General features: G+C 39.2%; 1 protein-coding gene across 1 annotated transcript in view; it reads right to left on the bottom strand.

Annotated features, from left to right (window-relative positions):
- The window catches only part of MTHFD1L (methylenetetrahydrofolate dehydrogenase (NADP+ dependent) 1 like), a 159,746-nt gene that overhangs the window by 110,363 nt on the left and 22,241 nt on the right, over window positions 1–27,142 (bottom strand). Inside the window, exons 9-17 of the mRNA XM_050893993.1 lie at window positions 26,837–26,916; window positions 26,028–26,125; window positions 21,395–21,568; window positions 12,495–12,631; window positions 11,190–11,236; window positions 8,650–8,757; window positions 7,666–7,740; window positions 4,695–4,797; window positions 1,199–1,275 (exon numbers count right to left, since the gene is read on the bottom strand). Of these exons, the coding sequence (XP_050749950.1) occupies window positions 1,199–1,275; window positions 4,695–4,797; window positions 7,666–7,740; window positions 8,650–8,757; window positions 11,190–11,236; window positions 12,495–12,631; window positions 21,395–21,568; window positions 26,028–26,125; window positions 26,837–26,916 (899 nt within the window). The remainder of the gene's footprint in view (window positions 1–1,198; window positions 1,276–4,694; window positions 4,798–7,665; window positions 7,741–8,649; window positions 8,758–11,189; window positions 11,237–12,494; window positions 12,632–21,394; window positions 21,569–26,027; window positions 26,126–26,836; window positions 26,917–27,142) is intronic.

The following is a 27,142-nucleotide window of genomic DNA, read 5'->3' as shown; positions in this document are numbered from 1 at the left end:
TATAGACAGAAAAGTCTCTACCCTGCCTGTTCAGAACCAAAACAAGTGAGCATTTCTAGTGGAAGGTATCCCTGCCCATGGCAGGGAGGTTGGAACTAGATGATCTTTAAGGTCCCTTCCAACCCAAACCATTCTATGATTCTATGATTTCTCTTTTAAGTTCTTCTCTCCAATTTGATTGTTTTACCTGCTGAATTGAGCAAAAACATTAGCACTATTTTTGGTCTCTTTATTTAGGCACAAAGCCTAGAAGAGGTCTGAAATGATAAAGAAAAATTAAAGATAAGATTTCAAAAATGAATGAAAGCTTTATCTCTACCGCAATAGCTATTCACCTCAAAATAATCAGAATCTCATGAATTTCATGATCCAGAATGTTAGATTACAATATCTTCATTGAATTAGGAGCAACTCCACATCATCACAATGAGTTTGTTCCACCTGGCATTGCTGTTTCACATTGCATTGTTTCAGAAATGGATGTACCCACACGACACCAGGAACACTTGTTCAGAAAGTGTTGGAAAAGTCTGGCTTTCAATTTATCAGTAAGTTCTTTAATAAACTTCCAGAAGCTCTCAATATAGTAATGTAGCTTTTTACACTGCTGAAAAGTACACATATATTCATTGTCTGAACTATCTCTTCAAGCCCACATATTAAAATTAAGCACATGCTCAAAGTTTTTACAGTTTACATCCCAAAGCTGAGATGCATGATAGGGAAATTAAAACTGAATAAAAAGCTAATGGTCATTTTCAGTTCTCACCAATGGGACCAACAACACATGACCCACCCCTCACCCCAATTTTTTAACATTAAATTTAAATGTAATTTAAATTACATAAATACTACATAAATAGTTTGAGGGACTTAAAAAAGTAAGAAAAATCACACAAATTAACCTTATGAGGGCATAAGGGCACCTTTTATACTCATAGGACAACAATGTTGAACCTCTAACATGCAATTTTTTCAATTGCTTTCAACACGTCGTGCAGTATGCATTGGTTTCTGTTTCTGAAACTTCAGACTCAGTTACTCATTAACACAATCAGTTTCACTGCAAGAATACTATACAACAGCAACAGATGTTAGCATTGCAATTCAAAGTAGCATGCTGAAAGAACGGCAGAAACATCTCCCAGCCTCTAAAGCAGTCTGTCCAGAATGTGATATATTAACTGCCTTTACATACCTGACGGACAAATCCTTTCTCTGTATTTGCCTGCCCAACTGTTATTTTGCGCAGGAATCTGTCATTTGTATCCACCACTGAAACAAGGGAATAGCAAAAGCAAAACATGTTAACAAGGACTCAGGGATCTGGGTTTTTCCAGGCATACGTGTTGTTATACATGTAAGATTCAGCTGCTTGAACAGTGCAACCAGCCAGCCACACTCTTGCATGTTAGCATTAGCACTGACTCTGTTTCTCCTTTCTAGTTGATACCATTAGATGACAGCTTGAAATAACTCAGATACAATTTCTCTGAACAGTATTTGAACTAAGCTAACAGATTCTTAATATTCTAACATACAAATTAATATTTTACCTACATAAGTAGACATACTTCAGGCCTCAGACATACTTCAAATCATTTGCTTCGTCATTGACTTGTTAAGAATTGATTTTAAGACTTCATGATGTAGGTTAAACTTGGTCTGTTTCTCTTTTAAAGGATGATTATGTTGTCAGATTGGTTCTTCCAGACAAGTCACTTTCATGCACATCACAGTAACTAACTCCACATTCAGCTGCACAGCATTCAAAGTAAGTTTTTTTTCAACTGCCAAGATCAACCATCTGCTATTTAACAAAACTTCAATTTCAGACAATTATATTTCTAACCTGGAAACACTTTTGGTATTGCAAGGGCATGTCCAAACCACCCTGTGGAATTGCTAACTTCACTAACAATCATCGCAAGTCAAGTTCTCCAATTCCGCACTGACAACACTCAACTTCAAATGTGGCTTTGTAGGAACCAAAAGGAAGGACTGAGAATAATCGAAGAGCTTTCTCATCTGCTGAGAACTGATCAGGACGTTTCTTAGGAAGAAACATTAGGAGGATGTTTCTGTTTGTTAGAAAACGAGACCGAACTCCAAGACCTCTCCTTACCAGGAATGGCAATCCCTACAGAATGCAAAAATAGGCTCCCTCTTTCTTACGGGCTCTTTAGCCCTACAAATGTTTCAGTTTGCACCAACCCTAAAAGAAAGGGTGGAAGGTACTCCTGATCAGTTCAGCCTGTAGCTTGGCAATCAAGTCAATCATCTAGTAGATGTAGATTTGAGTCCTGTTCATTTAGAAGCAGAGAATCAAGGAACCTCCGGAGAAGCTGTCTATACTGAAGGTCAGTGAAATCACCTCCTCCCTCTTTTTCTGCTGCTTTTGGAGATTAAAAATTTTGTCTGTACAGAAAAGGACTACATAATTATCCAAGAACAAGAGGGACTTTGAATCTCAATCCTACACAACTCCAGTTCGGGGTTGCGAGTGAGCTGAGAGAAAAGCAAGGTTTAAGCCACTTCCCCTTCTTGGGCATTTCTCATGGGGCTGTTGTAAATACCATATGTGCCTTTTTCCCACTACATGGTATTTAGACCCCCAGTTTCTTCAGGAATTCCATTTAAGGGATGGTGCAACACAGATTTGGCTAACTCATTTTGGTTTCTATTTATATACAGTCATACTCTAAAATACTACAGTACTGGCAGAAATTGCAGAACAGAGCCTGGTACATGGAAGCAGGAGCCTCATACCAAGCTGTGGTACCATATGCCATCGTGAAGCCATATGGCAAGCTGATCTCTCAAGCACAAACTTACCCCTTCTCCTCCTAGGAAGCCCAGTCTCACGAGCAGCCTTAAGCAGACCTGAATGTCTTTCCTGCCTACCCAGGCACCGCTGAGAGCGGGAACTATCCTTCCCACCAGCCTGGACAGGCAGTGGGCTGCTTTTTATCTGGCCCTTCCTAGTGAAATCATGTAACCTGAACACCCTTACCATGAAATTATAACTACCCCTGCAACTCTTTCTGGTCACTGGGATACACTGGCTTCCTCATCATGGTCAGAATTCATTCTCCAGGAAGATTCCAACAGCTGCACTTAGAAGTAGCAAAATGAGAAATAATTGGTTTTGCCACAAAAGCAATTTTTCCTTCTCCAAATTTTCCCTCTTCCTTACCCAAAGTAAACGTTTCAGGAAAGTTTAGGTTCAATCAAGTGTTAGGTTTAATCTATCTACTTCCTTATCCTCTAGAGATATAAACAGGATCTGAATACCAGGGGAAGGGTAAGTAGGGGGAAGCTTTCCTGCTTTTCAGTATGTTGTACCTGTTCAAGTTAGTATAAGATGACAATGAACTTTAAGTTTGTGACACTTCTAAGGAAAGAGGTCCTGACTAAAATTAATTTTCAGACAATCTAATAGCCTTCTGTTCTGCCCTACAAATTCCCTGGTACGTAACAAGCTTCACAGACCTATGGATTGCAGGAACAGTCCCAAATAAAACATTTTCCAAGTTATCTAAAACATTCCTAAACCCAATTTTTTTTCTGAAATGTTTAAGATATGTACATCATATAGAGTTGCGTGGAATAGAAGTTTCACTAGCATTTTTTGAGATGAATTAAATAACTCACTTGAGGTTAACAGCTGTTGAGCAATGTTGCCTCCTCCCAAACCCGTGCTGATAAAAACGATGAGTCATATTACACTAAATATTTATATTACTCCTTCATCCTAATACAGGTCTCTTCCAGACACACTGTGTGACTAATAAAAAACATCTTATGCCACATCCCCCAGTATTATCTTGAGAAAAATATCCCAAGTCTGAGATGACATGCACACAAAGGGCGCAGTAAAGCATGGCCAAGACTCCTCACTTCTCAATAGATTCACCTTATTTCTCTGATCATCATAATACATTCCATTTAACAATGATTTTTTAACTAATAACTGTGCTGTTTGAGAACTTAGGAAGAAAATAAAATCCAATGGAATTTAGCTCAAAACTTTATGCAGAGTTTACTTGCTTAAAAAAAAGAAATACAGAAGTTGAGGTAAACACTGAAATTTAATCCAGCCCTAGAACTGGAAAATGCAGAGGGGAGTTGTCTAAGGGTGTGAGAGTGGATATTGGTTTGCTTGGCAGGCATAGTTGAAACCGTACCACATCTTTCACCTCTTCTTCCTAACAAAGCAAACAACTCAAGACACTTTAAAAAAACCACATAATCCCTGAGGTGTATTTAGTCTCTGAGCTACCCAGGCTGCTGAGCTGGGGAGGATGAAGGACCAAAATCAAGCAGAGTAAGTACAAATAATCTAAAACCATAACAGACACAGTTAAGAAAAGAATGGATAAGATTTGTAAAATGCACAGAAAAGCCACTTTCATATGTTTTAAGATGTATTATCTAATGTGAGAGAGACAAGGGATGTACTTAAACCTATCTTTCAGAATATTAGCAAAGTCTCTTGAGTTACTGCAGATATTTGACCAAGCTTAGAACAACATACTGCACCCAAATTTGTTATGCACCCACATTTCCCACTTGCAAATGGGTTGTTCTTACAGGCAGAGAGCAGAAACAGCTCTCACTCAGGTAAAATTAAGCAAATTAGAAAACAAGTTATGATTAAATCCAAGCTGAAGTGAGGCTTTCTGACTACATACCTCTTTGCCATGTTATGGTAGATGGATCAATATCAAGGCGTGCAAATTTGCTCATCTCCTCTTCTGTTAAAGTCTCAGGATTAGTCTTGTTTATTCCCAGCCTCTACACAAAAACAAGTTAAAGAAATGCAATGAAGTGGATTTTTTGCTTCAACAGGTACAGCTGCTCTGGCTTATCACCCCCACTTTCAGCAAGCATTTTGGAAAGAAGCATGTCAGGACCAAAACTATTTAAAAAAAAAAAAAAAGGCGCATAAGAAATCAGCTGTAACTAAAATAGGGGCAAATGTAGATGGAGAAATGAAAAAAAAAGGAGAAATACTCATAGGGCATTAAATTAACAATCTCTTTCTTACACAGAAGAAACTCTTAATGTAAACCAAAGAGAAAATTCAACATTATCAGTTACTAATAAAAAGATAATTAATTGCTTGCTCTAGTTCGTGGAAATCTTTGAAAGACCCATGCATTGTCTTGTGTGAATCATCTTTGAATGAAATAAAAACTTCTGCTTTAAGAGCCCATCATCCATAAACTCAGTCACTTACAACGAATGAGCCAATACCTCTGGCTTTTACAGAGATTCACTATTTAAGCAACACCAAACCTTTTTTTAGGTGAATCTACATAAAGATGGATCAGAAAAATGTGTTTAAGAACTGTAGTCTTTTAAAAAAACAAACAACTTGATTTTCTCTGACATTCGAAAGCATTCCTCAATGAATTAACCAACATGCTTACACTTCAGGACTAAAAATAAAGCAAAACCTAAAAGTCTAAAAATACTTAATTTCAAAGAGCAACCACAGTTACTTCCCTATTTAAACCAACAGTTATTTCTAGAAAGCTGGGGACATCCTTTTGAGAGTATTAAAACCATTTTTGCGATGCTCCTTTTTGAGGATTGGTCTCTCAGACTGTGAGGGATGCTTTCACATCCAGATGCAGGCACTGGGACATTTCCCACTGTACTGAGAAGGGCAAAAAGCTGTTGAGAACAGCTTGCAGGTTTTGACACTTGGTACCCTAAGATTTTTCACCCCAGTTCTAATGAAGAAAGGCTTATGTCCTCAACTGCCAGTCCTGTATTAATATTTTTCTAATCTGTTGGCCAATTTTAATCCAATTTGACATAGTTAGGAGCTAGTTTCTTACAAATGCTATGAAAATAGGCAGATTGAGAAAGGAGCAATATCCCACTAGCATCTCTACTGAGGGATGGCAGCCAGAGTTTAGTGCTCATCCCTCCTGCTTGGTGTATCAGGCATTTGCCCAGATACATTTTTCCAGAGCATTTTTCCACAGAGGGTTGACAGCAAAATTTTCAGTCATTTTTACAACTTTCAACTGCTGCAAGGAGGGCTGGGCACTGGGACTGCAAAGGAAGCAGCCTATCCCTCCCAGGGTCTCAACAACGTTTATACTGGATCTAAGCAGCAAGAAGAAAGCTGACTGATCTGGATGCAGATGGGAGGAAGTAAGACACAGAGTTGATGTGGAAAAGGAGACAAAGAAAAGACTGGGATAGAAGCAGTTAAAGAGAGGAGGTAAGGTAAGCAGGTCTTAGGCTAATAATTACTGGGAAAAAGAGAAAAAAGCTGAGGAGCAGGGGAATGAGAAAGGTAGCTCCTGATGTTAGATAAGGAGTTTGAAAAAAAAATTTGCATGGGACCTTCTGTAACTACAAGTCCAAACTACACATGTAAAGGAGGAGCTTCAATCTTAATAATCCTCTTTTGAAAAAAATGTAACCCCATCCCATAAATATACTTTTTTACAGTTGATTTTTTTTTAAGTATAAGGAATCATTATACTAAAAATAATTCACAGCAATATTGGAAATTATGATGTATGTATTTGAATGTTATAAAGTCAAACTTTTTTTACTGAGTTGCAGCTCATGTGAAGAGAGAGAAATCCATTTCAACTACACAGATAGTTGGTATGTCATGAATAACCAAAACACTCCCCCTCCTCCCCTACCTGTTACCCTACACACAGTGTAAACAAGGACAAAATGAAAATACTCCAAAATTCTGATGGAAAATTCTGAGAGATCTACTCTGCCGCAGAGTCAAGCAGGCATCATCCACATTTTAGTTTACTGGCATTCAAATGAGCAGCACAAAAGCTTAAAATGTTATGAGAAACTTGCCTGCCCCTCCCCCCCCCCAACCCAGAAGCTGGTATTACCTCTATCCTCCTTTCCACCCCCCCAATCCCAAGTGTGCACTTGGCAGCTATCCATTGCCATCCAGTGACTCTGAAACAACACTGGTCAGGACTCAAAAGCCAACAACAAACATGGAACTGAACGCAGAAGACTGAAGCTGTCCTTAAGGGTCATATTCAAGGGGTTCATATTCTCCTTCCCCTACACTAGCAGACTGTGTTGTGCTCTTGTTATTTATCAGAATGGCAGCCTCAAATCCAGATATGTTATTCATACATGAATTGCACAGGAAGTTCTTCTGGAAGCATTCAGGAAGCAAGATGGGATGCAAAAATATACTATGCACACAAATGTACTTCTGCCCCTTGAAGGGAGAACACTGTCAAACTGACATCAATAAAACTCCAGAAGTATATGCTATAATAAACTTTCAAAACCATAAAATATTGCAAAACCAAAGAATGTGAGCTTTCAAACGTGACTTTACCATAATAGGAAAAGTATTTTAAAAACTCTAACTTTAATATTTCATCAGGAAAGACACAGTATTCAAAAACATTATTGGTTTATTTCAAGAGAAAAGAATAGCAAAAATGTTAGTTATGAAAATAATATCAGACTCAGATCCTATTACTTCAAGGACGATGCTTTCAGAAAAAAGTCTGGACTTGATAAATTCATGAGGGAGGTTTATACAAACTCGGTCCCATATATCAAATAATTTTAAACAAGTTGCGTAAGAAAGTACGTTTTATGAAGAGATACTATAATTGAGGAGAGACTACATTAACAACTTACTCTCAGACGGGCAAGCTGAATAGCAGAAAATCCTCTCACACCATTAACTACTGGAACCAGTCTATTATACAAAGCCTAGAAAAAACACAGGAGAAGTTAATGAAAGAAAAAGTTACAACCAGGAATTAGTTAAATAAAAAACTAATGTATTTATTTTAGTCAGACTAATTTCAGTAAGAATTTCCCAACCACATAAGTTATGGACTTCTGGATAGCGATTTAAAAAAACAATTCTAAGAAGGTGGTAGGCTTTTGAGCATTGCCTATGATTTAACAGTCTAAATCCAATTACCAAAATTACTGTGTTTCCATGTTTCACCAAAAAATAGGTATTATTTTTTAAATTGGGAACCCTTTAAAACTTTAACCAAGGTCCAAATTATTCAAACTATAACTACTGTTTGTAAAGTGGCCTAAATGCACATTTGTGTCGTACCAAGTAAAGGGAATATGACAACCCTGCTCAGTTTTAACACTGTAGCCAAAACCAGGAGGCTCCTTCCTTTACTTTCTCCCTTCCCTTTAAAGACTCAAGTTAGCATTTGTGTTAAGGTCACAACAGATTTAGTGGAGGGAAGAGGATCTGCTTTATTTTCCCCACAACCTCTTCTTCTTAAGGTACATCATACCCAACTATACAGCAGAAGTGTAATTTTTAACTTTAAAAGGAGTATAAAAATTATTAAAAATAAGATTATATTGAGAGAAAATATCTTTTATTAGACTATTTAGTACAGTCTGAAATAGTTGACAATGTTCTAGGCACAAGATCCTTATCTTAAAGACTAATTTATGACAGCTATTTTCCAGAAAAATATATTCTATAAGCAAAATTCCCCAGCAGAACATAGAATGGCTTCAGTAATAGTTTCTGTTCACATGGTGAAAACACAAAAAAGATAATCAACTTATTTTGCTTTGAAATGCAGTTTATTGAAAAATTGAAAAGAAAAAGTTATATGCATATCAGAAAATAATTCTCACCTTATCAGACTGAGTGTTCTCATGCAAGATCCTAGCATCAATAGCAGCAGCCAGCAAATTATTTGCAGCAGTTATAGCATGAATATCTCCAGTCAAATGAAGATTGAACTAGAAGGTGAAAACAACAAAATCTTTTTTATAAAAGCCATTTAACTCAATTTATTAATCTCAGACAGATTAGCAGCAACAATCATTGCTATCTCCTTGAGGTTGCAGCTCTGATTAGTCACTTAGCAGTGTAGATGAAATATTACCAGGCTGAAAATACACCGAGCTATATGAAGGACTTGTTTTCACCCGAGTACATGGTAAACTACCCTTAGTGTAGCCAAACAAAGCCATGAACATCTTTATTCTTTGCTAAATGATCCAAGAATGAAAAGCCCAGGGCTATGGTTCCACATCATTAATAGTAAATCAGTTTACTGTCAGTATTTACCAATTGACCTGGACCAGAGGTGTGGATTTCTGTTAAATCCCCCAGAGCACACCACGCGTGCTGGCTTTGGAGGTGTATGCCAGCTTTCTGCTAGCCACATGAGAACAGCCCATAGCTGATCAGGCATGAACTTTGCTGATACAAAGTTTGTCCAACAAAGTTTTGTGGAAAAATCTGAAATCAGCAGTTTAGATTAGATTAGGACTTGTGCTACGTAGGTACTGTATTTTTTATGTATCTCTGACAGAAGGAGGCGGAAGGTCAGTTTTAATTGCAATGCAGCACTGACAGTGGAGGGCCACTGACAGCAACCAACACAAGCCCTTGACTGTGCTCACACTCACATGCAACACGGGATCAAAACTGTAACTAAGGGCTATATTAGGGCTCTGTTTGGACGAGCTGGGCACTTTCAAGGGGGTACTTCACCAGTTCAGGCCATGGAGTGGTTTTGTTGAGCTCTAAATTAAGACTCTTTTGGGGTGAAACCATCATGCGTTTCCAAACAAGCACTGTGAATATACGCATAAGCTTAGCCATACTATCCTTACGTGCCCCATTGCCCACAGAATCTGCTTGCGTTTTACACTCTGGAAACCAACACAAAACCCTGCTGTCAACTACAGTGTGCTGAAGCCCCTGGGTGCACAGCTAAGCCTGCTGAGGACACGGGAGGGAGGCTAAGGAAAGCACCCAGCTCAGATGGCAGCAGCCAACCGATAAGAAACACTACACACGGTCTACATTTCATCTCTGTCCTTGACCCAGCCTGTCCACAAACGCATGGATCACGTAGCTTTACATCGTGAATGTTGTGCTAGGCAAGGGTGCATGCTTCAGCCAGAGTTTCGCTATTTTCACAGTGAGAGTATTTTGAAAGCATGCACCCAGTTGGCTCCTTCCAAAGCTGGCATGTGATTTTCAGAAGCCCTCGAAGAGAGCTAGGGATGATGCCACCTTCAATGGAAATCCATTTACTTGTGGGTAGAGGAAAGTTGCAGATTAATTTAAAGGTAAGAACACAGTTCTTTCACTTTGACGGTGCCAGGGCCCCAGGGGCACCACCAGCCCTGACTGCCCCTGCCCGGCCCCCTGGGTCTCCCCCATGGGCCAGGACCCCACGTCAGCCCCCGGGGCCATCAGCCCCTGCCCCAGCAATGCTGCGGCAGGGCTGGTCTCCAGCTCCCCTCAGCCCTGCCCTGCCCAGCCCAGCCATGGGCCCCACCAAGCCAGGCCCACCCATGGGCCTACGTCCCAGGCTGGCCTCAGCCCATTCCCATGGAGGTGCCCAATATCTGGGGCTGGGGCTGTCCTGGTGCCTCCGGCTGCCTGCTCCTGGCTGGGGATGGGACAGGCCCTGGCTGCCAGGCCCTGCCTGGCCACCCCCATGGGGAGCCCCAGCCCCTGCAGTTCCCCAACAGTCTGCACCCCTGAAAAACAATTTTTCACAGGAGACTTCTCTGTTCCATCACTGTTGTTGAGCCAAATCATCTTCCTTTTATTTATCTAGCAAAAGTTGTGGTATTCACTCCTCCGCAGTATTCTGGGCATGTCTCACACTACCACAGGAGGATCAGCCTGGCTAAAAACAAGTCCATTTTGCCACACTCTGTGACTTCTGCTAAAAAGAAATATTAAATCTACATTTGAAAAAGAAATTTCCTCAACCCACCAGCCCTGGGCCTCCCTGCCTTTTTCTACTCCACCAGAAAATTAATGCTTTCTCATTCTCTTTTGCAATAGATGTGGACATAAAAGGAAAAAAATAGCAGTAGCCAGCTCTTTGTCTTCTATGTTATGCATGGGTAGTGGGCTTTCTTCTCAGGAAGCATCTGAAGGATAGCCGAGATGTTACTAACATGTACAGTATCTGTGCAATGTTTTTGCACCCCCACTCCGCAGCCCCTCCACGTCACACAGCAGGCATGTGGAGATGGCAAGGGCCACATGGAGATGGCAAGGGCCACGTGGATGGAGATGGCAAGGGCCACCCCAACTCTCCAGGAAGACCATCGCCACCAACCAAGTGCTACATCGGCCACCTTGGCATGCCCAACCCTCCCAGAGAGACAGGGACTTGCTGCCTCGCCCGTTGTCTCACCTCCTCCATGGGAATCACTTGAGCGTATCCACCACCGGCTGCTCCACCTGTACAGAAAAGCATATGGTCACATCAGACTCACGCTGGGTTTGGAAAAAAACAGCCACCCTTAAACACACAAAGTGAAACATACAGTGTTGATGACACATTTCTCAGCATTTTGACTTTTATTAGCAGATCAATGATGCATCCAAATAAACAGGATTTCCTTAAACCTTGCTGGCTTTTTTCAGCAGGCAGTAAAAAGGGAATTCTTGATCTGAAATGAAAGCTTACACATGATGGCTGGCCCAGACTTTGACTATATAAGGGCTACCCTCTGCTCCTGCCCAGATTTAGGACACAGTCATGCACATGCAGCTGTTGGGTGGAAAGACATAGCAGTCACGAGCAAGCACTGCTTCTGAACGAAACATTCACACCCTTGCCTGAGCACTCCTTCCCCACTGCCTCTCAGGGTGCAGGCAAAGGAGTTCGCTGTAGCCTATGCACAAGTTGAGTGGAGGGATTAAAGCACTCACATGCACCAGTCTTGGCTGAGAAGCACCAAGCACCAGGAGCCTTCCAGCTGAAATCAAACTTGTTAACTTAAACTTCAGCAAAGCAAAGTAGAGCAGATGAGGAGTGCTTGCCCAGTTAGGCACCAATCTCAGCTGAGAAATGGCAAAAAAAAGATTGCATTACTTCCTATCAGCATTGAAGACAGGCTTGAACTCTGGCTGGCGCTTACCTGGCCCTCAGGCTCTTAAAGGGTTTCTAGGCAAAAAGGCAGCCACCCACGATTAGGGGTGACAACTCAGAAGAACAGAAAGAAGAGGTTCAGACCTAGCCAAACGTATGATGCAGACACAGCTGAACCGTATGCATAACTGCCAACTTCCTTAGCTTGGATACTTCCAATCAATATAAGTGGATTTAGGACTTCTTCTCAAGGAAGAATTAAACAGAAACATTCAGAGACATCTTCTGAGAGTCTCCAAGCAGAGGAGTGCCTGGAAGGGTGTGTATTTGCACAAAACTCCTCCTGGCTAACACATCCCCATGCTTTTCATTATGTTTGGGCTTTATCTGCACTATCAATACACGTTAAGTACATGAACATAGATACGAACCTTGCATGGGAAGACATGTGCAAGAAACCTTCATCTATTAGTTATATACTTATCAAAAAATCCAATATGCTACCATTTAGACAATCCACTGAGTGAAGTAACTAAGGAATTAAAAAAGAAAAAAAAAGAAAAAAAAAAGGCAGTATTTCCTTTTAATCTGAAAGAGGTCATACAATCTGCAAATATTATGTACCTTTAACTCCAAAAGTAGGTCCTTGGGAAGGTTGTCTCAGACAAGCAAAGGAATTAATGTTAAGGTGTGCAGTAAGCGCCTGAACGAGACCAATTGTGACTGTGCTTTTCCCCTCTCCTAGGGGTGTAGGGGTTATTCTAGCAAAACAAGGAAAAAAAATTAATCAAATTCTTTGCTGATGTCAGCCTGGCTAAGGATATCAGAACTTGCAGCTTATGATTTCAATGAAGAATATTTGTACAGCAAATTTCAATAAGATCACTTTATCTCCACAAAAATACTGCCACAATGTTAGCCCCTAGCTCAAGCTGGAATGCTAATATACATGTGTCTTCTATTTAAGCAATTTACTATGATAGCAGAAAAAGAGAAGATTATTTTGGAAAAAGTTCTAAAAAGAATATATTGAAGTTAGACATTTTTACTACAGCACAAAAGTCTCAGCACTTTCATTAACAAACCATCCATCAAGATACTCTGAGCAGGTATTAATACTTTCCTGTAGTATTGCATGAGATGTTTTATTCCCACTGCTCAAACTTTGAATGAAATAATAGAATATTTTAAATTAAACAACCAACACTTTTGTTTGTAGAGCTCAACCATCCCTCTCCAGCTTCCATGTCATCATAACCCTCAAGAACAACAGATCAACTGCTTTTTAAATAAAACAGGACACAAAAGTCACTATATTCAACTGAACATGATTTATTTTACACTTATGTTTCATGATATTTTTGCAGATTTAAGGGTGATGAGGGATAATTACAGTCACAGTCCAACCTCCCATACAAAAGCTCAAAAACCTCATGCTACAACTCCCACATCTAGACCATGATTGAACCAGGACAGAATTTTAGAAAGACATCCAATTTTGAATCAGAGACTCTAACATCCACTCAAAGACTATTCTTGTCCCTTTAATGAAGGGACAATGACAGCTGATTTTGCAAGTAGAAAACTTCTTCAGCCTTCTGTGAATGAGAGACACCTCAGTTTAAGTGATGTCCTCCCTACTTTAAAAGTCAGTACATTTGTCTATGATCCATGTTAAAAGCGGGGGGGGGGTGTTGGGGTTTTTCTCCTTTTTCTCTTTTTTTCTTCCTTAAAGAATGAACACATCTGATGTCTCCAAAATGCATTAAAATGATTCATTTGAGGCACAGCATTTCCCCTTCTGACTGGCAAAAGAAGAAAGCCCTAGTCCTTTTTCCACTCACACCACTCTCACACAAGTCCTACTTTTTGGCAAAGCGTAACCATTCATATCTTTGCTCCCTTCACTACCTGCAGAGAAGTAAGTACCTTAGCGAAGCTGACGTTAAGAACCAATATTCATTTTATTAGGAAATACAAGCATGCACACGCATCCCAGTAAAAGAGGAACCCTTATCCTATGACCTCGCCAAAACTTGAGCTAAAACATCTAGCTCTAATTAGAAACACTTCCTTTCCCAACCAGTAATTTTTCCAAGATATTGCTATCCTCAGATCACAATTCAAATGGCATAAAAACATTAGTAAAATTGTCAAATGCAAGGAGACATCCGTGTTGCCTCCTTGCCTTTAAGATTCAGCTTAGTTCAGTTAGTTCACAGACTGACAAAAGCCCTTCTTTGTCCCACAAAACATAAACACATGAAAAACATTAACTTGTCACAAATCTATCTTTTACTTCATCATCGGATCCTGGGCTTTTTGTTTAAAAAAGAAGCCTTTGTTAGATACGTCTGGAAAAATTTGGGCAATAGGAGGCAAGCCAAATTAACATCTTCTATACTGTTCTAGGAAAGAATTTTCTTATTCAGAAAAATAATATTTTAACTCAAGTTCCTGTGAAATCAATGGGTTTTAGTATATCTATAAGAGATTCCCTGAACTGAGACTCTTCAGAAATAGTATTTGTCTACTGATAGCTTTGAACTACTCTTATATGACCATGTAGTACATGGGTTACCTACTTAGGGCATTTGGTTTTAGTCATTTTTTCCCATGTTTGTAACATCATGTTTGCCAACCATCAGATTCTAAAGCACCATCAGTAACTTACTATCCAAACTATTTCATCATCCTGCCTTCCTAGAACTGCACTCCCTTGACTTAAAAGGGAATTCACAGATTTTTAGAAAAATATCTATGTAGAGCCAACAAAAGGTGGGAGATTTAGAGCATATCCTGAGAAGAATCCATTTTATCTACTCTCAAAGGCCATTTTATCTACTCTCAAAAGCCATTTTATCTACTCTCAAAAGCAGTTTTGGCCCCTGTCATCTTTTTATCCATACTATGCCTTCTTATTTCCTTCTGAACTACTGCAGGAGCACAGAATGCTACTTCATTTCTTTTACTGTCATGTTTGCAGCTCCTAGAAGAATGGATACTTTTTAATCTCTACATTGTCAGGACAGCAAGCCCTCCTGTTGCTACAATGATAGCTTCCATTTTTCCCACCATTTCTGCCATCTCCATTTTGTCCTAGGATCCTTACTTTTGTACAAAGATGCTTCTTTCAGAGTGCCACAGCCATGTTAACTCACTTTCACCACCAGTTTCACCCTCCTGACCACTGTTCTAACACTGGTTGCCCAAAACCCATTCAAATCATTATTAGCATGGCTTGTCCTTGCCCCTTATTCTCCTACTGTCTCATTCACTTTTGTCTATTGCCCTAATCTCATTTACTTGATCCTCTTATTCCTGTGCATTAAAGCCAGATTCAAAGAATATATGAGTAATCTTGAGGCATTACTGCACTCATTCAAAGACTTAACAAGATAATAGCTCTTTAAGCCAATAGTTATTTAAAAAACAACAACAACAAAACAAATTAAAAAAACCACCAAAAAGCAAACTATTCTGCTATGAAAAAGACACCTATAACTGTTTACTGGAAGTTACCAGTAAGGGACTTCCCACAAACCCCAAAAACTCAGTACACACAATGGCTGCACCGCTAACAGAACAACTTGTATTTGCAGTGCTTCCTGTCGGTGGTTACCCCTATTTTTGAACATCAGACACATGAAGTTCACATTTGAGAGAATTCAGAGACACCAGCACTAGGTTATTTATTCAAGTGCAGCTCAAAACATGACAGAAGGGTGACCTGGCATGTACAGCAGCACAGGGACTCTTTACAACTCTTATGAAATAAGAAAAATCAAAGATGCAGCCTACTATTCAGTAAAGGAAAGGAAATTGGAATTGACAAATGCATAACCAGAAGGCACACTGGTAGTTCCATGAAGAATACTATCTACTTGTCACAGAAGAGACACACAATCAAGCGCCACATTACTAAAATACTCGGGTAACCCAGCTGACCTATTCTAAAATGACATTTTAAAACGAGCCAGAACGCACTGGAAATTTTCTATGAGAAAGACCTTTTTCCAGAGAACAAAAAGAGAAACACACCATTGCTCATTGATTGAAATGGGAGGAACAGATCTTGCCTCTGCTGAATATCCAGTACATTGATACTCTGCACCAGCCACATCCCTACTGAGAATGTGGCACTCTGGGAGAACCAGCCTCCACCACAGTGGGGGTAAAAATGGACTAGAGCAAGCTTATTTTCACCAGTGTACTCATGCAAGCACACAATGGTTTGCAGCAGTAAATGGACGTGTCTTTGCAGACAGGACCTTGACTTCATCAAATCTGCTTGGCTTTAACAGCCTACACTTTCAATGTGTTCCTTAGATGGGTTTGTTCATTTTAATCTGTTCTCTCCCCTCCGAGAAGCCCTGTGATTCCTAGTTTTCCTGGAACTAGAGTTACTCAGATGAATATCTAAAGGCTCAAAATGTCTAAAGGCAGCTGTGATGGAAGAAGAAAACCAGCAACCGGACTTCCATAAACAGTCTACAGCACTTGGGTGACACTGTCCCAAGAAACCTCGTCCACTGAAGCAGGTAGGAATAGGCACAAACCCCTGAGAAGTCAAAACCAGGAACCTGGCTTTTCAGTCTCTTTCCACCTAGAATTTACAACACATGAGGACTCTGCAAACCACACTACTCAGTGAAGCCAGACTGGTCTGGACAATTCACTTACCTTTCCTCAACTTCTCATCTTACATGAGACACCCTGGCAGGACACCTTTGATTCTCACAGGCTCAGTAGTAGCCTGGAGGCTACAAGATAAACCTTTAGAGCTAAACAGTTATTTAATATTTTCAATAGTTACCAGAACCTCAGTTTTAAATATTAGTTAAAAAAAAAAAAAAGGGGGGGGGGGGAGGGAAGCCTGAAATTAAAAGAAATTTCCAATAATTTCCTTAGCTTATTTTAAATATCTTCCCTTTTGTACCTGGCCTACTTTGATCAGTTTTTATAAATACAATAATCCACTTAAGCTGTTTTGTGGACACTGAGATGTTTTTGCTGGCTACACTACTGAGCCTACACTCTTGCAACTTAGGTCATTCACTCGCATGAGTATAAAATTACAACTGCCAATGGCTAACTTTAGCTCAATTGTGCAATGCTGTGTTTTGACCTTATGCAAATCTAGAAAAAAAAAAAACTCCTTTAAAATACAGTAAATTTTAATGAACTTCAAAAGACTTTTACACCCATTTGCATTATTCTTCAAATTTCTTTAATATGTTTTCAATCTAAACACAGAAACCCCACAATCATTTTCCTCCTTAAAACTTCTTACTTTGCCACCTACCAAGCAGTCACCAGCTCCTTGGCAAAGTAAGTTTTCCATAACATTGGAAAGTCTTCTCTCTTTATGTATATCAAAACAAAGATAAGAATATGCAGACTTTTTGTTTGTTATACATCACATTAGCTTACAGTGGAGCTGTTTCTGTGGGAAAGCTACATGAGGTCTCCCAAAGAGAAAATAAACAAACAGTGAGATGATACACTGCACCAGCTGTAACCTCCTCACAGCTACCCCAGCCATTGTGACTCCAGCAAGAACTTTATTGGATATGTGACAATTCTCCTCTTTCAAATTTCCTATCTTCAACTCATCAGTATCAGCAATTTCGAAGATTTTAATGAGTTCACCATTCCTGCAATCCGCATGGAAACCTGCAAAGCCTAGCTATGGAGGGCATGGGCAATCGAGTTCCCATAAATGACAGCCTGACCTACATACATCTCCCATCCAAGATTACAACTGTCAGAAATGTATTTCTGAGCACAGAAGTGTTGCAACTCCTGTCACTCCATCGAGGTGAGATTATGACAACATTGCAGTGGCATTCTCAAAATGGGACTGGAGCTTCCAGATACGAAAGCACAGTGATCACTGTGAAGTGAAAATGACTGAACAAAGCCAGGAACAGACTGAGGAATCCACAACTACAAACTCCCAAAAGCCGACGAAGACCCATCCAAGAAAATCTCAATCAGGAGCTGTGCAATGACATGACGAATACATGACAAACTGTCTCAGCCATGACTTTGCTTTGGACTGTCAGATGTTTCAGTGCATCAACACAGTGGTATTTTCCCCTCTTATTCTTCCCTGTATTTTTCCTTTTTTTTTTTAATGTCTACTGTTTTTCTTATCTTTTAAGCACCTTGTGGCCCAAGAAATACAGTGAACAGAAATACAATCCAATACATACCCATTAGAAGTAAAATGCAATTCCAAATCTGAAAATTCTGTCCCTAAGAGATTTACCATCACACAACTTGTACAAGCATTAAGTTAGTATTATTTCCCTCTATTTTCATCTTACCAAAAAGGTAGTTCATCACAAAACAATCTATTAATGTTAGGTGAAAAGTACTGATTTTAAATTTTCCAGCATTCAAAATCCAACACACTTCTTACTAATAGCAGCATTATATTTCATAATTTTTCCACATTCTATTATTCCTCAGCTTGCATTTTTGAAGTGAACAAGTTTCCAGAATTATCTGGTAAAAGCCACAGCACTGAAGCATTTAAAAACAAAATGCTGGAACACACACAGAGTCTAACAAATTTTAGATGTAGTTTCATATTGTGTTTATGAATATGCTATCTACACGCTTGAATGCATGATTAAGTTACCCTGGGCACTAAACTTAGCTACTAGGTCATGCACAAGCTTCATTCATTTGCATGCTCTCAGCTTGCAGTGAATGGGAGGCAGTTTGAGTTAACATATCCTGCAACATAATTTTTTTTTTTTTAGCACACTAAAAGCCTGTATACAGGCAGCTGACTGCCCAAGAGCTAATTACTCCATGATAACTCGTGGCTCTGACCCCAAGGTGTCTTGGGGAGCCATGGATTGGCAGTCCTATAACAACTCACACACACACACACAAAAAAAAAGTGAGAATGAAAAAAAGTGAAAAGAATGCTCTCCCCATAGAAGAAAATGGAAGTTATGAAGAAATTAAGTCCTCATCCTATTTTTGGGTGACATGATCTGTTAATCAAACCACAATTTTTCAGCATACAAAGTACGCATTGGATGAGGCATTCAGGCGTATTTGTGTGCATTCAGAAAGTGCAAAAAAGACTTTCCAGTTAGTAGCAACTTTTTAAAAAGTCATAAATACAGCTATCCTTAGAGATAAAAAGGAACATTTGGTTGCATTTTGCTATTCAGAACCACAAGTTTGGGCTCTAGCACATCAGGAATAAACTAGAAGAGCATTTGCAGCAAATATTTACAATTCCTAGACATCATGAAACATTTAAACCTGATTGTGGAATTACAGGCACAAATGTCACCGGCTGCATCATGGGACGGAGGTTGGAGATTTTATAGCTTGTTGAATACACACACACTTTTCACTCCCTTCACATACAAAAAGTTCACATCAGATAATAAATATTTCCATCAGACCAAATACCCTGAAGCATAAGCATATATCTTAAATGTTTCCTCTGAAGCACTGAAAACTTATTCTGAAGACCTATACTGCATCATTCTATAAGAATTTCTAAATATCTTTGGTTATTGTGAACAAACATAGTAATCCAAATGGCAGGTTTTGGTTGACCTTGCCTTGACAGGGAGAGGATGAAGAAGGCAACTGAGGATATTATTTCACTCCCCAATTTCCACACTTGAGTGATATTCAGTTGTCATTGTACTGAACGTTTCCTCACCAGACGCAGTCCCCACTTTTCTTAAAATCATTGTCTGCTGCAGTCATTTCAGCAAATGAGAACAGCTGAGAACACACATATTTTTATATGTACAATATTTCAAAGTCAAACTTTGAACTCTCTCAGAAGAGAACATTCCCACTGTTGTAGCCTCCTTGTCCAGGCACTCCTCATGGAGCAGATGTGGCTTTGTACTCACTCCACGAGATGCAATGACTTCAGAGAAGTTACAAATAGCAATATATTGCATAATCAAGTTGTATAGGTACCAAATCCAGCCATTTGTTTGTGAAACACGGTTCAGTCTTTATACATGTTATATAAACGTAAGAAGATACAATTTCCTATTTGTTGCCAGCTTTCCACCTTGCTAGTCAAAACTTCCCCATTTCTTCCACATGTATATACACTTCTGTCTGTGCCAACAAAACAGCATTCAGGCAATTGCTTGAGATACCTTCCTTGATGAATGGGAGACAAAGCAGTGTGAAGAAACGTAAGCACTGGTGCATACAATCTGACACAAGTAAAATCTACCTGAAAGGGGCTTTGCATCATGCTATCTTCCACGTCCAGACATTTTCAAATAACCTCTGCTTCTGTGAGACTCTGCTGCTAGAGAAGCCTGGCACAACCTGTAGCATGGCGCCCAACTGATGCAGTTGACAACATGAGCCTGAAAGTACATGGTAGCAACTTTCTTCAAATTCAGCCAAATGCTGAATCTGCTTTTCTTTCTCCAAAGCAGCAAAATACAAAATAAAACTCTACCGAAGGAAACCAAGCTCAACCAGCTATCATTTCCTTCTCTTAAACAACTGCGCCAACATCCTCCAGGAATGTCTTATACATTGCAGTTCTATCACATAGCTTTGAAGACAGCTTCATAACTTGCCTGCCTCAGCTTTGTAACATCAAGTCTCTCAGTCTACAACGGCTCCATCTCAGACAGTGCCAGAAATCCAGGTTGTCCCCACAGGAATGTAGTAAAGCAAACAGTTTGTGAAACACTACCCCAGCTGAGGAATCGGTAGATCAAGGCAGTTAAGAACAGCCTTCTCCTTCTGGATCAGCCTAAAGCTGTATTTTAAACCTGATCAGTTTTACTTACAAGGAAGCAACCACATAGATTAACTCAGAATATAAAGAACACATTGCAATTTAAATATTAATGAAAACCTTCACACATTTGCTCACTGTTAGAAGTTTTCACTTAGCAAACCAGGTGAATGAAAAAATGTTGTGTCACTGAACGCAGAAAAAACCCGTAGCTCTTCAGAAGAGAAGCGTGTAATTCCTGCTGAGCATAGCATTTGCTGTCATCGTGGGAACACTGAGTAGGATAAGCCTGCCTGGAGACATGTCTACATTTCAGAGAAAAAACCATGGCTTTTTAAACTTTATAATCTGTTCTTCAATAAAAAAAGTATTTATTGTTAATATCAACAGATTAGTATGTAGCTTCTGTTAAAGTTTGTTTATAAACAGCCACAATACATGCAGACTTAAATATTCAAGTCAAACATTTAAAATTCTGATAAAACAGTAAGAAAAAACTCCACACACCAACAGATAACATTTAAGAAGCTTAGAACAAACTACCTTTTATAAAATATACTTTACTTCAGCAATAACAGTTTGGAAGAAAAGTTGTGTTACTTCAAAAAAATTTCAAAAACTGCTCACTTTCAGAAGAGAGCAATATACAGCCGAAAACATTCAGGGTCTTATTTGTGCAGTGTACTAAAAAGATGTAAGCTGCGTGTTTATATTAATATGAGTGGAAAGAGTGGACATTAATGACATTACTGCGCATTCTTACCCAGCAACTAGAACATATTTTCCATCTGGTTGATCCTTTAACCTTTCCAGCAGGGACAAACGTACTTTGGCTTTGGTTTGGCCATAGATCTCAATTTCATCTGTAAGCAATCCTATCTCCTTGGCAAGTACATCAACAGCTTTTGGACTCTGTGCTCGGGAAATCTCAATATCACTGGAAAAGAAAACAAATAGGAGCCAGGAGATTTCTCTCAGCTTAGGTGGTCGACGACAAAGCACAAAACAACAGCAAATACTCCAACAATGGGGTTATTGTAATCAGTTTTTCAATCCTCTCTCACATTTTATTAACCAAACCTAAACATTAGCTAACACCTAATATAACATTGAAAATCACGTGCAGTGTTTGTTAATTGTTACAATTTCACAGAGTTCTCTCGTTTAATCAGATTCCAAATATTACGTAATGCTTTCATATCAAGCTAGAGACGTGTCTGCTGGATGCTCAAGCATGTCCCACTGGAATGGATGTTTCTGTTTTTGTTTTTCTTCTCCTCCCTCCCAGTATATTTCAGCACATACACTTTACTAAAAAGCACATACATTCCTTGGCCAACAGTCACATAAACACACTAGGTAAACCTGATGCTTGTGCATGTAGCGCCTTTCATCAGAGTGTACAGCCAAGCAAGCTAAGCCTCGCTACTCCCCCATGAGGACACCAAAGGAAACAAGGCATTTGATGATCAACTCATGCACTTCTAAAACACAGCTAAATTGAAAACGGCCACATAGCAGGACTTTAATGCACAGGGCTCAGGCCAGAAGTCCAGTGAGCTTATAAACTATTGCCAGCAAGGACTGTGAGCAGCAGCTGAGGCAAGAGAACAAGCATGGAGCAAGCACACATGGTAGACTGCTTGAGGGGAGGTGGTTGTAGGCTGGGGGACACTATTGTATCTGCAATTCCCGACCTAGACCACCTGGGGTCTTTGGATTTAATACTCCTTCATGGATTTTTTGTTTGTGAGCTTGACCTAGTTGCCCCTTATGTCCACATAAGCATTTAGCAGCTGTAAGCTGCTGTGGCAGTAAAGTCCAGGGCCCGGCACACAAGATGTGAGGAGTCGTCTCCTTTGGCTTTGAATTCCTCACATCACCACAGGAGCAAGTTAAAAAATTACCAAGAGATTAATTACTTTCAGCCTCACCAGGCTAAATTCCTTCCTGCAGTTTCAGTTGATTACAATATTTTTAACACAAAATCTGGCAATGGCATCAAAGCTAATGTCCTGAACTTTCAAACAGTCTGCAAGACCTCAAATATTCACAGATGAACACAGAACTACTGCCAGATCTCAACTCTATGTGCGGACTTCAGCTGTTCTGTATCCACCAGCAAATGATCAATTTGTACCAACTTAATTGCTTGCAATTCTTTGAGGATATCCTAAACTGGGACCATTATTCAATTCTAACTCTCAAGTATCCCACTTTTGCACCCTGCAGCAACTAAGTGAAATGCAGAAATCATCCATCCAAACAATGACATAACCCAGTACTACAGGACAAGAAGCTACTCAATCACAGCACTCAATGGTTGGGTTGCAGACCATTTCATTGCGTACACTAACCTGGAATCTGTTTTCTTTCAAAGACATACTAAGACATATCTTTGGCTTTCTTATGCACTACTTCAAACACAACTAGCCATAAAAATGTATCAAGAACACAAGATGGAGTGGCTTACAAACATCACATGACAAAGAATAAAGTTTTCATTCAGAACTCTCTATATAAAAACAACTTGAGTCCCAGAAAAATATTGGTAAGTTGATGACAGTGTGGTCCCTTAAAGATTTAAGCAAGGAGGGTGACTTTTAAGCAATTTGTAGGGTGACTATTCTCCTATTAAAGCAATTGATGTATCTGGCAAGGGGAAAAGGATGTAGACTAATATGACAGAAAGTTAATCTTCCTTTTTTTTTTTTCTCCTACTAAATACATCAGCTTCTTTACTAAAAGACAGAAGCTATTATTTCAAACCTCAGGCCAGACTATCAAGACTCCCTGCAGCAAGCTCAGCCCTTCGTATTTCCCTCATCTCTTGGGCCACAAACGCCTCCCCCTCGGAGTTCTGGAAGAAACAATGAGGCTTTTCGCACCCTGCAGGTACCACTACTGGCAAAAAGTGGAAGAAGCAAAACTAACCAAGCTGTACATTCATAAATAAATTAAAAGGTAAAGAATTTCTAGATAAACAAAATTACAAGTATTTTTAGAAGTCAAGTAAAACTGACTGTGGATGCTAACAGTTCTCCGTCGGTAAAACCATTGCTGTTGTCATTTTACCATCTGAAATTCCCTCAAGAACTTTCAAGGCAACTAGACTTTTAACAACTTAGAAACCCTTTAATGACAGATTGCACACTGATACATGCAATAAAGTGATAAAAGGCATAATTTCACAATGAATTGACATTTATACCTTAACTACTACTGGAGTTAAACAACACATGAAATGTTTATGTCTAGTCTATTACTTCTGGTAAAAGTATTTTCTAAAACACAGGAAATTAAAGATTTGATTATAACTAGCACTTAGAAATCCACATTTATAGCTAGCTCTTCTAGTTTGACAATATATTCTCTACATCGGAAATAGCAGAATTATTCAATAAGTTACATTATTCAATATTCCTGGAAACGTGCAACAGTGGTTCTTCTGCATGAATGAGAGTATTTAAGGAAGAAGTCCCCCATTGACAATGGTAAGTCATATTTTATAAAACACAGGAAAATTTAAAAGATGGGGGAAGGCTCTACATCTACTCAGCCTGTGTGCCAGAATTTTTTTTACTGCATATTTGTAAGAAAATCTTCCATTCCATTTCCAATATCTTTGGAAATACTTCAATTAACACCCAGATCTCACAGAAATAAAAAAGCAGATGTTCCTAGTTTTAGTGCTTAAGCAGCTTTGCCTTATTTTCAATGAAAACTCCATCTGTTTCCACACAACGTGGTGTATTACTGTAAGATTACATTTTATCGCAGGATACTTTCCATCTGATGAGTTATTTTACATTTAAAAGAAAAAAAGACATAAAGCTATAGAGTTATCAAATAAATGGAAGCCCTATTACTGGTTATATTATATGCCATTATATATTAATTATATAAATATTTATGTACTAAACACATAATGTCATAGAGAGGATTGGGAATACTTTTTTTGATTTTTTTCACCATCACACTTCATGACATCACATGCTTTAATCTACCTTTTAACTGTATTATTTAAGGATAGATTTTTCAGGCTTTAATTCTAGAAATGTCACATGCTGCACCCCTGGGTACAAAAGAAAACTCATTCTTTTGGCTTCTCTGTTTTAAATTACAATTGCATCCATTCCCATTAAACTGTTGTAAGAGACAGTGAAAACTGAATCAAAATGCTTAGAAAAGAAAACATTTTGTTACAGCTTTCCAAAAACACAGCAGTGGGATTCAGAATTACAGAATCACAGAGTGGCTGAGGCTGGAAAGGACCTCTGGAGGTCATCTGGTCCAAGCCCCCTGCTCACGCAGGACCACCTAGAGCCAGTTAGTTGCCCAGGACCATGTCCACATGGCTTTTGAATATCTCCAAGGAGGGAGACTCCACAACCTCCCTGGGCAATCCGTGCCAGTGCTTGGTCTCGGTAAAAAAGTGTTTCCTGATGTTCAGATGGAGCTTCCTGTGTTTCAGTTTGTGCCCATTGCCTCTGGTCCTGTCACTGGGCACCACTGAAAAGAGCCTGGCTTCATCCTCTTTGTACCCTTGTATTTATATACATTGTGTTTATACACATTGATAAGATCCTCCTGAGCCTTCTCTTCTCCAGGCTGAGCAGCCCCAGCTCTCTCTGCCTTTCCTCCTCTGTGAGGTCCCTTCAGCATCTGCATGGCCCAGAAGCAGGCATACTAATAAGCACAAACAATTTCAACGCTTTCCCACATGGCAGAACCTCACTTCAAGTCCTTGTTCCTCTCTCCGTCACCCAACACAACCAACACACAGCAAAGCACTTCAGCACAGCAAAGAGCTCAGGCTGCTCTAAATGTCAGAGATGTCAGCAACCATGCCCAGACATAGGCCTTGGGAGGTGAATGACAGGAACTGATTGAAAAGATTCTGGCTATGAGAATAAACATGCTTCCTGCTTTTCACATCTATGCAGGAATTTAAAAGTCTAATGCAGAAGAAAGTACTTCTACTGAGGGAAGAAAATAAATACAAGATCAAATGCCATTGAAACCACTGGGCCTTAACTAGATCCATAAACACCTTCCTACATTATGGTTTAGCGATTAGGAACTTCTCATATTTTGTATTTCTGTTGACGTTACGCAAGGCTTCACCTCCCTCCCTCAACGAAACCTTCCAGCTTTAGGTCTTCATTAAATAAAGCTTGGCTCCAATACACATCATAAAAGTAAAAATTGATAGGAAACAGAAGGACATGGTCACAATGAGGCATACAACAAAATGGTACAAAATGTAGTCCACATAAGCAGATTAAAAATTAATTAGGCATGGACCATTTTTAGGGTCACTGTCACATTTAACACTTGCCTACTCTTTCTTTTTTTTTTTTTTTTTTTTTTTAATTTAAAAAAGGACTTATTACCTGGGCACTGGGGAGAGGGGCTGCAGTTTCAAGCAGCGGAGGTCCCACTTCCGGCACTGCTGGGACTGGATCCATCGCTCCGTGTTTTTTACCATGTTCTGTTTTTAAACAAGAAAACAGCACACACCAGCTGCATCATAAATGCTGAACGCTAATTTCAAATGATCTCAAGAGTATGTTGAAATAACTTCTACGGCAAAGGCTAACAAAAAAACAGACTTAAAAATCTTTCCATTTCATGGTTTTAGGACAAAAGAAAAACAACTGCACTATTACCGTCCTATTGTTTGTCCACATTTTAAAAAGAAATGAGACCATTAACATGTAAGCGGCAGAGAAAAGTCTCTAATTAGGCACTTGGAGATTTTATTCTGGTAAGATGGAGAATTACCATTCTTCTCTCGCACCTTAAAAATAATGGAAGATATTAATTGTTCACTGACTGACTCATGCTGCTTCCACATAAAACAACAAACTTTTTGACCCTCTATCCATCACGCCACAAAAATGTGTGCAGCTATAATAATCTTTACTGTCTTACCAGAATAAGTAACATTAGTCTATTGATACAAGTGCTTCTGCCAAGCTTCACTTTAATCATCAGAATTATGACATGTTTGATTTTTAATTTACTTTTAACTAAATGTAACAGGCATGACTCACCCTAACTGATTAAGAGTTGCTATTAAAATGGAAGGCACGTAAGATGTTCAAAACAGCAAAACAAAAATTAAAATCTAAACTGTAGAAGCAATTTCTACAGCTTACAGAAAGAGCAACAAATTCACAATGTTTGAAGTTACACTAACCTGCATTCGCATTGCTACTGCAAGAGAACCAACAGCGTTTTCAGCAGCATGGTTGCTCTGCTGACCATAGTTGTGTTTCTCTGTAAAACAGAAGTACTGCACTAATAAATCACAAAGCTTTTGTGAGTGGGAGCATGTGTATTTGAAAGCTATGTTCAAACAAAAAATTTCTGAATGTTGACTTGAAATTTAACAATGTCACTGACAAAATTATAGGTGGCTTCTTTAATACTTCAAATGAAATCACCCAGGAGAATGGATATAGCGTGAAAATCAGAGAGCAACTGTATGCTCTGAAGCATATTA

The sequence above is a fragment of the Gymnogyps californianus genome, chromosome 3, assembly GCF_018139145.2.
Source record: "Gymnogyps californianus isolate 813 chromosome 3, ASM1813914v2, whole genome shotgun sequence".
In the NCBI taxonomy this organism is placed as follows: Eukaryota; Metazoa; Chordata; class Aves; order Accipitriformes; family Cathartidae; genus Gymnogyps; species Gymnogyps californianus.
The sequence above is the reverse complement of the archived record's forward strand: the minus strand, read 5'-3'. Positions and strand labels throughout refer to the sequence as shown.